This window comes from Ambystoma mexicanum, chromosome 7p, assembly GCF_040938575.1.
Source record: "Ambystoma mexicanum isolate Mex_15411 chromosome 7p, UKY_AmexF1_1, whole genome shotgun sequence".
Classification (NCBI taxonomy): domain Eukaryota; kingdom Metazoa; phylum Chordata; class Amphibia; order Caudata; family Ambystomatidae; genus Ambystoma; species Ambystoma mexicanum.
In genome coordinates this window covers 274,673,449-274,687,109 of record NC_090939.1, presented here as the reverse complement: position 1 = coordinate 274,687,109, position 13,661 = coordinate 274,673,449, and the positions used below count along the sequence as shown (strand labels likewise).

Genomic DNA, 13,661 nt, shown 5'->3' with positions numbered 1-13,661 from the left:
ACCATGAGTACCACCATCTGAGAATTACTCTGACTGGTACAGAAGGATGAGAAGGATGTTGGAGAGGAACCTTGTTTACATGCTGGTTCCCGTACCGTGGTTCCTCTTACGGCCGGGAGCTGGCGTTTCCCGAACGCCTAGGTGGTGTAATTGGGCAATCCTGTACCATGTGGTTATTCGAACCGCAGTACATACATAAACCCAAGGTCCTCCTACGGTTTCTTTCTTCGGGAGTCAAAGGACCTCGAGCTGTTGTACCCAATTGCATAGGTTCATCGTTAGACTGTGAACGGGAAGAAGGAGCGAACGTAATTCGTGTATTCCTTCCCTTCTTTCTCTCTAGTACTCTTTCCTTCATGCGGTAATCAATTTGCATTACCAATGCAATGAATTCAGATAGTGTAGTGGGGCGTGGGACCCGAGACACCTCGTCTTTGAGGTCTTCAGATAATCCCCTTCTGAAGAGTGTGACTTGAGCGTCATCTGACCATGTGGTTTCACTTGCCATCTGCTTGAATTTGGTTATATAAGCCAAAATGTCTAAACTTCCTTGTTTTAGATCTAGGAGGTGTTCCTGTGAAGCCACACGAATCTCTTGACGGCCAAACATGGTACGGATGCTATTGCAAAATGCAGTATGAGAATCTAAAATGGGATTATTGTTAGTGATTAATGGTGTGGCCCAAGCCAGTGCTGGTCCAGTCATTTGTGCGACCATATATCCCACACGATCTCTATCGGTATGAAAATACGCTGCTTTAAAGGCAAATTGCACAGTACAGGAGTCTAAGAACTCCTTAACCTTATGCGGGTTACCATCAAACTGTCCTCCAGGTAAGGGTCCTGGAGGAACTTCTGAGCAGTGTGGGGTACGAGGGGCTGCAGCCTGTTGGGCCGTTTGCTGTTGGAGTTGTCTTAAGGAATTATTCTCATGTTTTAACTGCTGTACTTCAGTAGTTAAGGATTGAACGGCAGCAATCAGCTGTTGGATTTGCTGTTGCTGTTGCTGCTGTTGTGAATCCATGATTTGTGATTCTTATGCCTCTTGCCCAGCGTAAAAGGAACAAATGTACACTCGGGCGTTGCTAACTGTTATGACTATTATGGTTGTTTAAGAATCGACAACAAATTTGTTCCAAAATACTCTGGAAAAGAAGCAAAGACCACCTACCTGGGATCTTGCAGGATGAACAGGTACCCGAAGAACCCCTGGTGTTTCTACGAATAGGTGTGATCCTTTGAAGAATAAGAGAAATTCTCCTGAGGATTTCTCAAAGGACCTGCAAGAGCTTGTCCTCAGTGAAACCCTGAGGGAAACCCTCGTGGGGAATAAAACCCTTGAAGAGCTGCTGGGGTACGTTGTTTCCCTGTGAAGACCAGGCGAGGAAAGTTGATCTGGGTATTCTTCTGGCTGATTTCCTGCTGATTTAGGCGAGTTGTTTTAGTTACTGGGCTACATGTAGTAAGTAAAAGAAACACAGTTAATCCTGATAGTCTGGTGAAAAAAGGAATACCTATAGAAAGGTTTTAGAAGCTTACCATGCGTCTAACAGGAAGAGTGCGGAGAGGTAAAGGATCTCCGTTGGAAAGTAAAAGGTAAGTGATTCTATAATGGTAGAAAGAGAGAACCCATAAGATTAGGATAAATGAATATAGTCCTGAAATAGCGGGATGGATAAGGAGGTAACCCTACCCTTTCTCTTTCAAGTCTTTTTTGAGCCAGCCTGAGTAGAAAAGAAGCGTCCAAAGAATTCCAACAGGATATCGCTAGAAAGGAAGGATGAAGAATGAAGATCCGAAGTCTGATCACCGAAAACAAGATGGACCACAGATTGTACCTAGGAACTCACTAGAAGGAGGTATGAAGAGGATTCCGGTTCTAAGCGTGCTTAGATGAAAATCCGATCCCGGAAATGAAAAAGAAGGGTTCCGTAATACCTTCTGAAATCAAAGGGAGGAGAGGAAAACAAGAACGTGAGTATGGAGTAGAGGAATTGTTTGGAAGAGAGAGCTTTTCGTAATTCTAGCAAGCGGACTTACGAAGCGTGTGCCGGCTCCTGTGAGAGTAGCAACGCCTCTTCCTTCTGAAGTTGCTGGGTTATAAGGAGGTAAACAGGAAGTTAAGGTGGAAGATTGAGAGGCTTCCTGGGAGAGAACAACTAGCCTGTGCTGTGCGTTTGCGATGGTTACCGCTGCGGCGGCCATCTTGGAATTGGTTTCCTCAGGATCACGGAGTGGGCGATTTCTGGCTACAGAATCGGCGGCCATGTTGGATGTCGGGTGGAGGATGAGAAACACATTTGGAATCATCACACACACTAAAGAAGTGGAAACAAACATCCTATAAACACTTGCATAGAAAGGATTTCTTCAAATCCTTATCCACGCTTTTTATGAGGAGCACACATTATTGGGCAAAGACACCCTACCTTTTGGTTTGGAGTTTGCCACTCCCAATGTCCCTAAAGCCCTTATTTCAGACGAATCTAGGCTCAGAGACTTGTATGAAAAGCTTCAGTGTGCAAGTGGTATTGATACCTCTCCAGAATTTTAGTTTGGCAGACCATGCAGATGCGTCTTACAGGCAACTTTTGACCAGAGTCATTGATTTTTTGGGCTGGGGCAGACCAGCTCCTCCATTCGAGCAAGATGACTTGACGAATATTCTCGACAAAGGTCCACAGAAGGATTCTGGACTTCCTTTTCATGCCACCATCCTTAAAAGGGTTAAGGCGAATTGGGAGGCTCCTGAGTCAAGTCCTGCAGTGAATAAGAATCTCACCAAAAAGTACTGGCCTTAGTTTAGCGACCCTGACTACTTGTTGAAGCACCCTAAACCAGAAAGCCTGGTAGATCAGGCAGCGATGTCTACATCCAAACAGGCTGCATACCCAACCATACCACCTGAAAGGGACGATAATCATTTTGCCGCTTGGGCAAGGAAGGTGTTTTCTGCTGGGAGCATGGCTCTTAAATCTGCAAATACCACTTGCGCCCTAGCAAATTGTACATTCACCCTGTGGGACTGCATAGCTATGGCGGCTGATCATATTCCCGAAAGGGAAGAAAGAGACCGCTTCCTGAATATTGTAAGGAGGCAATGTGGGAGTCTCTGCAATCAGGACTGGACACTACTGATAGCATCAGTAGAGCCAAAGCACCAAGCACTGCGATGTGTAGGTTTGCGTGATTGAGGAAGTCTGGATTTGCACCGGAAGCGCAGTCTAGACTCCTCAACATGCCCTTTGACTGCACTCATCTGTTTGGCAGCAGAGGCTGACAAAAGCCTGGAGAAGCTGCAGACCTCAAACGCGGCAGCCAAATCCCTTGGTTCTACTATCAGCCACAACCATCTCACCCCAGGGGATCACCAAGGCGGGGTAGGTCAGTTTCGAGTTCTGCCATTTGGGCTGACCTCCGCCTGAGGTTTTTCACCAAGTTGATGGCGGTGGGGGCAGCGAGTCTCAGGAGAGGGGGAATTTAAGTCTACCCCTACCTGGCTGATCACGGTTCGCTCTCCCGAACAGGCCCTGGAACATCTCGACATAACCTGCCACTCTCGCCACAGACTGGACTTCTACCTCAATTACATTGTTCATCGGAGCAGTGCTGAATGCATCCTTGGGAAAAGCATCACCACCCGAGGTGAGGGCTCAACCAATTCTGCAGATGGTCTCCAAATTCCATAGTTCCACAGTGCCTAGCGTCTTCCGGCCCTTGACTTTTTGAGGTTGCTTGGCCTCATGGCATTCTGCATTTCTCTGGTGTCAGAGACTTGCCTGAGAATGAAATCCCTCCAATGGGCTCTCAGGACTAGGTGGTCTCAATTCTCAAGTAAGATGTCAGGCCTTCTTCAGGTTCCAAGCAGAGTCGCACAGGATCTCCTGTGGTGGGCCTGCGAGGACAACATTGTGAATGTAGCACCTTTTTTGGCAACCATGGCCGGAGATAACAGTAGTGACGGACGGCTCACTCACGGGGTGGGGAGCCCACGCCAACGATCTGACAATCTGCGGTTATTGATCTCCATCTAAGTCCAAACTACACATCAACCTTTTGGAGCTGAGGGCAATCAGACTAGCGCTGAAGGCCTTTCTACCCTTTGTAGTGGGAAAGAATGTCCTGATAATGACAGACTACACAGTGGCCATGTACTACCTCAACAAAAGAGGAGACGTAGGTTCACTACCAGTGTGCAGAGAGGCGATTGAGCTCTGGTTTAGGGCAATTCAAGAAGGGATCTCTTTCTGCGGTTCACCTAGCCGGAGAGAACACGGCAGTGGACGCTCAGAGCAGGCGGAGCACAGTCTCTCATGAGTGGGAACTAGCTCAGGAAGTCCTTCAAGAGATCTTCACCCATTGGCGAACCCCTCGAGTGGATCTGTTCGCAACCAGTGTCAATTGAAAGTGCGAACTGTTCTGCACCAGGGAATTTAATTTTCCCCAAGAGGAGCTCTGGGAGACGCGTTCATAGTGGACCGGGAGTTTCCACTCCTGTACGTGTTTACTCCAGTCCCCTTCATTCCTCACGTGATCAGGAGATTGAGGAAATCCATGATCCTAATTCCCCAGGATTGGGCCAGGAGGACGTGGTACCCAGACTTTCTGGACATGTCCATCTGCCCTCCAATGCGTCTTTTGCAAAGAGAGGACCTTCTCTCACAAGAGGAGGGTCGGGTTTTCCATTTAGAGGTCAAGCCACTCAACCTTGATTTCTGAGATGTAATATAAGGATTGGGACCTCCTGGATGACGTTATGAGATTTCGCTTTCGGCCAGAAGACCAGCAACAAAATTATTTTACCGCTGTTGGAATACATTCTGCAGCTGGTGCAAGGAAAATAATGTGGATCCTTTTCTGTGCAGTAGATCTATGATGTCCTTTTTGCTATATTTGGCAAATCTGAGGCTGCAAATTGGAACAATAAAAGGTTATTTGGCAGCTCTTTCAATCTTCATACTCGGATCTGAAGAGGTATATTTCAAGATGCCTTTGATCATGCAATTTCTTAAAGAGCTCACTAACGTGTTCCCTCCTACACCTTTTCAAGTGCCTATTTGGGGCCTGAATCTTGTCTTAAAATGTCTGTGTGCTACTTTTGAGCCTCTACGTTCATGTACATTGAGACTACTAACGCTTAAAACCATTCTGTTACTAACCTTGACGTCAGCCTGCAGAGTGAGTGACTTGCAGGCTTTATCTAGTAAACCTCCATTTACTATTTTCTACAAAGACAAGGTTGTCCTTAAGCTTAAACCTTCTTTTTTGCCAAAAATTGTATCGGATTTTCACTTATCCCAGAAGATTGTACTACCAAAATTTTATCTGCCGGCTCACGGTGGCGAGGAAGAGGAAAAGCTACATATGCTTGATCCCAGAAGGGCGTTTAGCTTTTAAGTTTCACGAATGGCAAAAATATGTTAACATGACCAGCTTTTCATTGGGTATACTGGACACAAAGTGGGTCTTCCAGTTCCAAAACTTTGTCCAGATGGATCATTCTTGCTATTGCAGAATGCTACAGATTGGCCAGGAAAGATCCCCCAGAAGACCCGAGAGCTCATTCCACAAGAGGCATGGCAACATCTTCTGCTCTGCAAAGAGGGGTGCCTATAAAGGACATTAGTGCGGCAGCCACTTGGTCCACCATTCACACATTCACAAAGCATTACTGTCTGGACTTATCCTCTGGCCAGGAAGCATGATCTGGGAAAGCTGTCCTGCATTCAGTCCATGACAAATCTTAAATCTGAAAATTCGTACTCCCTCCTCCAAGACCTAACACTGCTCTGGTAGTCTATCTAAAGATGAGTAATACGTGGGAGCACATAGTCCATTCGAAGAACAAGTTACTTAACCCTGGTAATGTTCTTTCGACTGGATGTCCACCCAACCCCCATGTATTCCTCATCGCCCCTCCCAGCAGACTCCACTGTAGAATTTCCAGTTATTAGACTTTACTCTTTCACTGATGCTGGTATTTCTGAAAAGGAAGGTGGGAAAACAGAACTGAAGCCAGCGTGCGCTACACGTGCTATATATACTTTTGATGGTGTTGGCCCCGAGATAGAAGCCCTCGAGAGACATTGAGTCGGTCGACCGCATTGATGCACAACTCCCTCTGCTGAATTTTTTTCCGAAGCAGCTAAAGCTGGAACTGAAGCTATCTAAAGATGAGGAATACGTGGGAGGAACATCCAGTTGAAAGAACGTTACCATGGGTAAGTAACTTGTTCACCTGCAACCCCCAAAGAAATGTGAACGTTTTTAAAACCATCAAACCTATTAGTTTTCGATAGTGTGATTTGGGTATGTAGTCAGGGGTTTTATTCGTCTGATTTAGTCGGACCTGGAGAATCCATGCTGTAACAGGTAAATATTTTTCTCATAAATCTGGTAATGTTTTTTCAGTAATACTGTATAACGGCCTCCTCTGAACATACAGAAGGCACCCAACTAACAGACTGCAGTAAGGCATCAAAGGAGACCAATTTCAGAGGTAGACTCTTTTATGCTACCTCTGTGTTACAATGTTAAGTTAAATTGTTAAAATAGCAATGTTGTAAATCTTTAATGGAAATACTCCACCTAAAACATTCTTGTACCTATCCCTCTCTAACAGGGTGGAAAGCTGAAAGATGGGGCTCGTTCTGTGACCAGAACCATTCAAAGTAACTTTTTTGATAGTTCCAAGCAGGAAGCTATTGATGTTTTACTATTGGGGAACACCCTAAATAGCGATTTAGCAGATAAAGCACGGGCTCTGTTAAGGACCGGCAGTTTACATGGTATGTGTTTTGTTTGTTTTCTGTTATTTATGAAAAGATTGTGGTGCTGGGGTATCAGGAAACTTAATTCTTCATAACCTGCACAGACCTAAAGTGACTCCAGTGTAATACAATAAAATAAATCTGGGCACAACTTGCTCAGTCTGCTTATTGAAAGTTTAAGATGGATGGAACTGCAAAGACCAAACATGGTCTTGATTTACATGAATATAAGTAGTTAGTGTAATACAAAGTAACAAAGCTGTTCCCTCTTCTTGAATTAAATCATTCAATTTTAACCAGTGTTGCAGTAACCATGTGCATATTTCATCAAAATTACTACATTTCTTCAACTTCTATATATTCTTTTTGTGATGATATAATTAGAGAATTTGAACAAGATGAATGTTACTGTATAGAAAAAGACCATCATAACCGTTCTCGTCCTCCTGAAGATGGTTAATTGGTTTGAACTGAAAACCGTTGAAGGACGAAGGCTGTCTTCTTCAGCCTACTATCAAATCATAAAAAATATGGAAGTTGAAGAAAGTAAATAGGACATTTTGATAAAAAAGGAATTATTTAATTCAAGAAGATTGCACATCTTTATTAATTTGGTCTAAACTCACTACTTCAATCCAAAGGAACTCAAATGTACAAAGCTCTGTACGTAGTAGCCCTGTTGTCCAGGGTAAAGAAACTTCCTTTTTTTCATTTTTTTCACTGTTAAATGTTTTGTAAATCACAATTAGACCTTTGAGAAATTTCTAGTTTACATGCAGTTGGCTTTCAACTTTGCCTATGCCCATCCATAAATAATGTTTCATGCCTTGAACGACTCATGTTTCCTATGTTAATATTACCAGACATGGTCTGTTTTTAAATTATCCCAACACGGTTAGACAGTTTGCCACACGATTCGGGCACTTAGCTATTATAGGCTGGCTGTGTATAAGAAATGAACAAGCAGGTCAAATAATGTGCGATGGAAGCAAGACCTACATGATTCTGACAACATTGCATTGCACCTTAAATAGTAAAACACAAACCTAAGCTATTCAATGAGAAATAAAATGCCTCTATGGCTGACATTTCAGAAACTGCTAACTCTTTCCTGACCCCTAGCAAAACATGTTATTGTCTGAGCTGACCTAGGTATGAATGCCGGCAGAACAATGCATGTGACACTCGAAGCCTATCATTCCGCCAGCCTGTTTCATGATGCTGCCACCCAGTCCTCCTCTGAACACTGGCCGGTCTATTTGGCACTGGTGCACACAGGGCTGCTCTTCTTCCTTATAGGGGCTAACAACAAACCACTTGGCTTTCTCCCCAATGCCTTGAACACACACCACCTTCTCAGGTCCCTGTGAAAGTTACCCTCACCTTGCGCCCACCCCCAATTTACCTGTTTGGAGGGCGAGGCTCCCTCTATTGCTGCTACTTATTTCCCATTGTTTGTGCATCTCTGCACAGCATTTCTTTGCCAGCGTGTGCTATGCACCTAGTTCCTCCTGCTGGTATTCAGACTGAAAACAGTGATTTGCTCATTCTGCTCAATTCCAATCCATTCCATTCTTGAAACTACTTACCTGAAATAGCCTGGTACAGTCAGGTCAGCAAGCTTTATTGGCTCACCCCTTTGACTGACTGATATTTACAGGAATAGTGGCAATTCTTTTCAAGCTGGAGAAGAAACTAGGAATGTGATTTGGCTTATATTGAGGTATCACCCTTTTTAACAGGTTCAGCTTTTAAACGAAGTTAATTGAGCATCTTACCCATCTAATCAGGCATACAAAAACATTAGATACAATTAGTACACTGAACTAGCCCAGGTAGTATACCATACCTTCTCTTTTGAAGAACGTAGAATTGGAAAGTGCAAATTGAATTGCTGGCCAGATCGGCTATATTGACAAGACTGCACAATCTGCCATTGAGAGGAATAAAAGTGAATTCATAGGTTTTGTGGTGCCTTTTATGATAACAATGTATACAAAAATGTAAAGTGATTGCAAACCTCATTTTTTTTCTAACAAAACTACTTTTAACAAAGCATGGATTTTATTCTGTAGACATGCATGCAATATTATGATGAAACTGTTTGTATCGCTTGTATGATCCCAAGTGCTGTTGTTGAGTTATTTATTACTGTTATTATGACATAGATTTGTTAAACTCTGCCCATCCTCATCAGACTTTGGATATTACTGTTTCTGTGGTCATGTTCCAGGTTTCATACAATTAGACCGGTTTAATCTCATAAAACAGCATGCCTAAGTTAACTCTATGCTTGGCCCAAACTGTTAAGTGCAATTTTCATGTCCGTCTTGGGTGTTCATATTGTATAGTAATGGTTATACACTGTCCGAAAACCAAACAAAACAGAAGTGTATCCCTCCTACCACTGATAGCAAACCCCTGGATGGCACTGGAAGAAGAACTCTGGAACAGACTAATTTAAGGAGAAACTACTAGATGGACCGTCGCAATGGTCAAACTAATGGAACTAGCATTTCAGAAGATTAGACAGATAACGAGTGCAGACACTGTTTAGCGGAACCTAGCCCCCTGAACTGACCATGGACAAGGTTTATTTCCCGGAACTGTATAGAAAATTACAGACTAAATGATAAAGAAAAAAAAGTAAATTAAAAAAAAAATAGTAATATACTTGATGTGTATGAAGCGCTATTCCAATATCAAATATAGGCTGCCAGCATCACAATGCACCTTTTTGAAAGTGCACTAATTTTACTGTGTGCACGCATGTTATTTTTTCACCAGAATTAAAACTCCATGCAGCACATAACTTGAAATGTGACCCAACCACATTGCACAATATTACAGCGGGTACCAAGGAAGATGGAGCTAGGGGTTACTCACAGGAGAAGTGGATCATTGTAGTTTATGTGACTCAATTAATTGACCATGTTCCTCTTTCAAATGATCATTGTGCAAACTTTAGGCAATCATTCATGCTGATAACTGCTGCGGTGACGAGGAATGAAGAGACTGACCAAGTGGTGCCATGGTGATTGTTATAGACTTGTATTTAAAAAAAATGTATAAACCTATCTGTCCTGAACTGTAATTGGGTTGTCCTAACTAAAATAAAGAAACTTGGGGGTTCGTCAGGAAGTCTGTGAAATTCCAAATCAAAAGGCACAGTACCAGTCCAAAAGCTCCTACGCTATCCTTGTCACTACAATAAACAATAATAAAGTTTGATTCTGATCGTAACCCAGGAGAATGACTCCCTTCTCCTGGATGCAAATTGTCTGAAAGACGGCAAGTCTTCTCAAATTAAAAGTTCCATTAAGGTTCCAAGCTTTTCGTAACAAACCGTTCTACAAGATCCTCGTGGGCCTAGGCGAATTACTCCCTTTTCCTAGCTGGTTCCGCAATGTTCCTTCATGGTTTTCAACACATTTAGCTTTCTTTATACTCTTTATCCCGCCTCCACTGGGATGAATATGCTCCCTGAGTCCCTCTCAACTATCCAGCACCACACACTTGTGGAACTGCCCTGGGAATTATGCTACAAAGTGATTCACTACTTCATCTGTTTCTTCATGATTCAAGTCTTCCCTGCTCCCTCCTGGACTTGTACTTGTTTCCGCTACCTTCCCCAGGGAACTCTTCACCGGCTTCGCCAAGGGTCACGGGTCTACTCTCTCTCTGCTTCAACTTCTTCTTTCACACTTTCTCTGTGGCCAATTACTGTTGGTGGTCTCAGCACTGTTGGTAGACCAATCAGTCAACCCACGACATGTCACGCCACTACCACAGTCCTTTGTACTCTCCGCACATTCGCCTATGCAGCTCTGCTGTAGGCTATGGTAAGCGGTCTCGGCTCCGTTGTCGGACCGGATGGTCCACCCACTGCAGGTCGCACCGCCACCTTTCCGTCTCTCTAGGTCTACTGCGCCGGTTATCAACCAACTCGCAAGATGCTTCTCAGGTGCCCCGCTGTTCGTCTCTTTAATTTTGCAGATGTGCCTTGCTGCAGTCTCTCAAAGCCCAAGTTTGACCTCACAGGCTCCGATGCGCCCACCGCGCTCACTGGGTTCGTCATCTGGACGCTCAATAGCTGTCGGCATACCAGAACCGCACGGCCATTGCTGGACAGGTCATAAGACGACAAAGAACCTAGTCCTCCTTTGCTGTTCAGTTTGAATAGCAGGGTTGGCCCCAGCGTAACGTCAATCCAATCGACAGCAGCTGGTCGAGCATTTCTCCTGCTCGATTGTAGCGTTCTCAGGCTCTTCTATGTCCCTGTACCTATTACATCAGGGTGGTTTGACATATTACATCAACAAATATTTTCCGACTTGATCTTATGTGTAGAAGAATTGTGCATTAACATCAGCCTTCAGGGTTGCGAGTTAAAGGGGCTATGTCTCCCACTTGAGTCCTTATCCCCTGGAGGGGAGTTCCTCTCCATGAGGACCTGCCGCATCATACCACCCTTAGGGGGACAATTGGTTAGCAGCCTCACCTCCCTAAAATCATGGAAAGGTGCTCCCCTTTGGGGAGAAGTGACGCTATCTGAAGGATCGTCACACTCCCCAATGGGCATCGTATAGGAAGGAGCAAGGTCTTCTGTGCAGTGCCAGGCTGCTTATTTCCATAGAAAATTATTAGATATAACCATTAAATCTAAAACGTGTTCACTGTTGTGACATCAAAGTAGTGCACAACCAAAATAGTTCTACATTGTTAAATCACAGCATCAGGTTTTCATTCCTGCTGTAGTTACTTAGTGTGCAGCTGAATGTATACTATGTAGTGGAACCTGACACTGCACTCCCTTCAGCTTGGCCTTGACACACCAAGAACCTAAGTGTCCTAAATGTTGCCGTTCGAAAGTGGCTTTCATAAAAACAGCTGTAGTATAAAAATGAAAATGTGCTTAGTAAGAAGTACTCATTAATGTGTTAGTCACATGTTTCTGTGTTGCTGGTTACTCCTTTGCAGGAGGTAAGTAACTCAATATTATTTTTTTCAGTGAAATATGTTCCTGATGCGGGACACTACGAGTAGTGCTGCAGACCTTCACACCTCCTGTTTATCTTGTAAATCCCCCTCTTTAATTGTTTTTTTCTTCTGTTGAAGGACACATTTTCTACACACTGTGCTCACAGATTTTGTCCACTCACATGATCCTTGTTGTGAGCTACTGGTCAATGATCTAGCTTCTTTTTCAGAAGACCAGAGACTCATTGCTAGCCACTTTTTATCATCTGGAGTTGTCCCAAAGTACTGTAGGTAGCGCGAGGGGTCATAAATATGAGGCGGACAACTTTTATATGTTTTCTCAAACATTGCCATTATATCAAAGTACTAGCTGGGGTACCTGGCGTTGCCTGTGTCCTTATCGAGTGGTGTCTCATGTGCCCTGGAGGATGTGTCTTTTGTCCTCTTGTCAGCAACTTTTGTTTAAGTTTGCTCTGGCATCTCGTTTGCCTTGGAGAAAGTTGCTCTTGTCCTTTGGTCGGCAAGTCATGCTGCTGTTTGTTGTTGTGTTTCAGAAGCTCTTGATATTGATTTTCGCTTCGACTCAGATGGAGCTTTTCCAAGTGATGTTTGTTTTTTGTGTGGCATGTTTCAGTCACTCAATGGCTTCAGCACATTTGTCCAAGAAAGATTGATTGATTGTGCTGTCTTCTTGTGAATGTACTTTAGTAAACTATAACCTTGCCATTTCCCATATGTGGAGTCCCCTTGAAAAATGCTTCAATAAACACTTTCGAACTGTATACAGTAGTAATACATTTCAAAGGAATAACTAACACATCGACCATTTTGCTTCAGACACTTTTCCAAATGTTGCCTCCTTCTAGCACCTACTGTAGTGAGTATCAGTAAATGAGGGTGTCTACTGAGTGCATTCTTTGCATCCAACCCTAGACTACAATCTTGCCCAAGACAAATGAGGAATCCATGCAAAATTTGGTAGCAGTGGGTTCAACAGTGTGGATTTGTATAGCCGGACGCATGCACACCCGCATTTTATTTTTACATACAAGATTTTTGCATCCAAACATAGACTACCATCTTCGCCCAGACAAAAGAGGAATCCATGCACAATTTGGTAGACGTGGGTTCAACAGTGATTTGTACAGCCGAATAAACATACATGCAGGTTTATATATTAAATAAGTCTCATCAAATGCCTCACTATCCCTACTCTGACGAGGATTTCCCTGCCTATCAAAACTAAAGGAAGACACTTTAACACAGGATATCTGACCCTCGCACTTAAACATCAAATACATAAAGAAATATATGGCAATTCACAATAACATCAACATGATATTCACAGTCCTTCTTGGTAGCCTGGGTGAACTCCCCTTTCCCAGGTTTCAAGGTAAATTCAGTTCCATTGTTCAACAAAAAGAAACGAGGAAATCCGGGTTTTCAATAAAGTTTCAAATCAGTTCTTGGTTCCTTCAAGGGGTCAAAGGGTAGTTTTCTTAAACAAAGTTCAAACTACAGAAAAACTTCTCAACTTGCTGGAATAAAGACTGTTCACGTCATCAAATAGCATCAGTGTTATTCCCAGCTAAGGTGCTTTGCCACAACTTCTAATTGTCCCAGAAGAGATACCACAGTTCCTTGTTAGATGAAAAAAATACAACTGCTGGTAATATTAATGACACATAGCTTTTGTTTCAACACTTGGTAAGTCTTTCTTTATAATATTAGAAATACAGTTGCATCTTTATCAGGATGACTTCACAGCACGTCTACTTTCATCTAAGCAACTTTCAGGCTTCAAGTAACTTCTGACAAGATTCACTTTATGGTACTTCAACACCTTCAAGTAAGCAAGGCACTCTTGTCTATCTGCAACAATGACAACCCACATGCCCTTAGGATACACTT

The 13,661-nt window shown here is 43.4% G+C and overlaps 1 protein-coding gene across 1 annotated transcript in view; it reads left to right on the top strand.

Moving 5' to 3' along the window:
- SYNJ1 (synaptojanin 1) overlaps window positions 1–13,661 on the top strand; it is a 1,805,713-nt gene that overhangs the window by 815,393 nt on the left and 976,659 nt on the right. Inside the window, exon 12 of the mRNA XM_069636346.1 lies at window positions 6,623–6,788. Coding sequence (XP_069492447.1) covers window positions 6,623–6,788 — 166 coding nt within the window. The remainder of the gene's footprint in view (window positions 1–6,622; window positions 6,789–13,661) is intronic.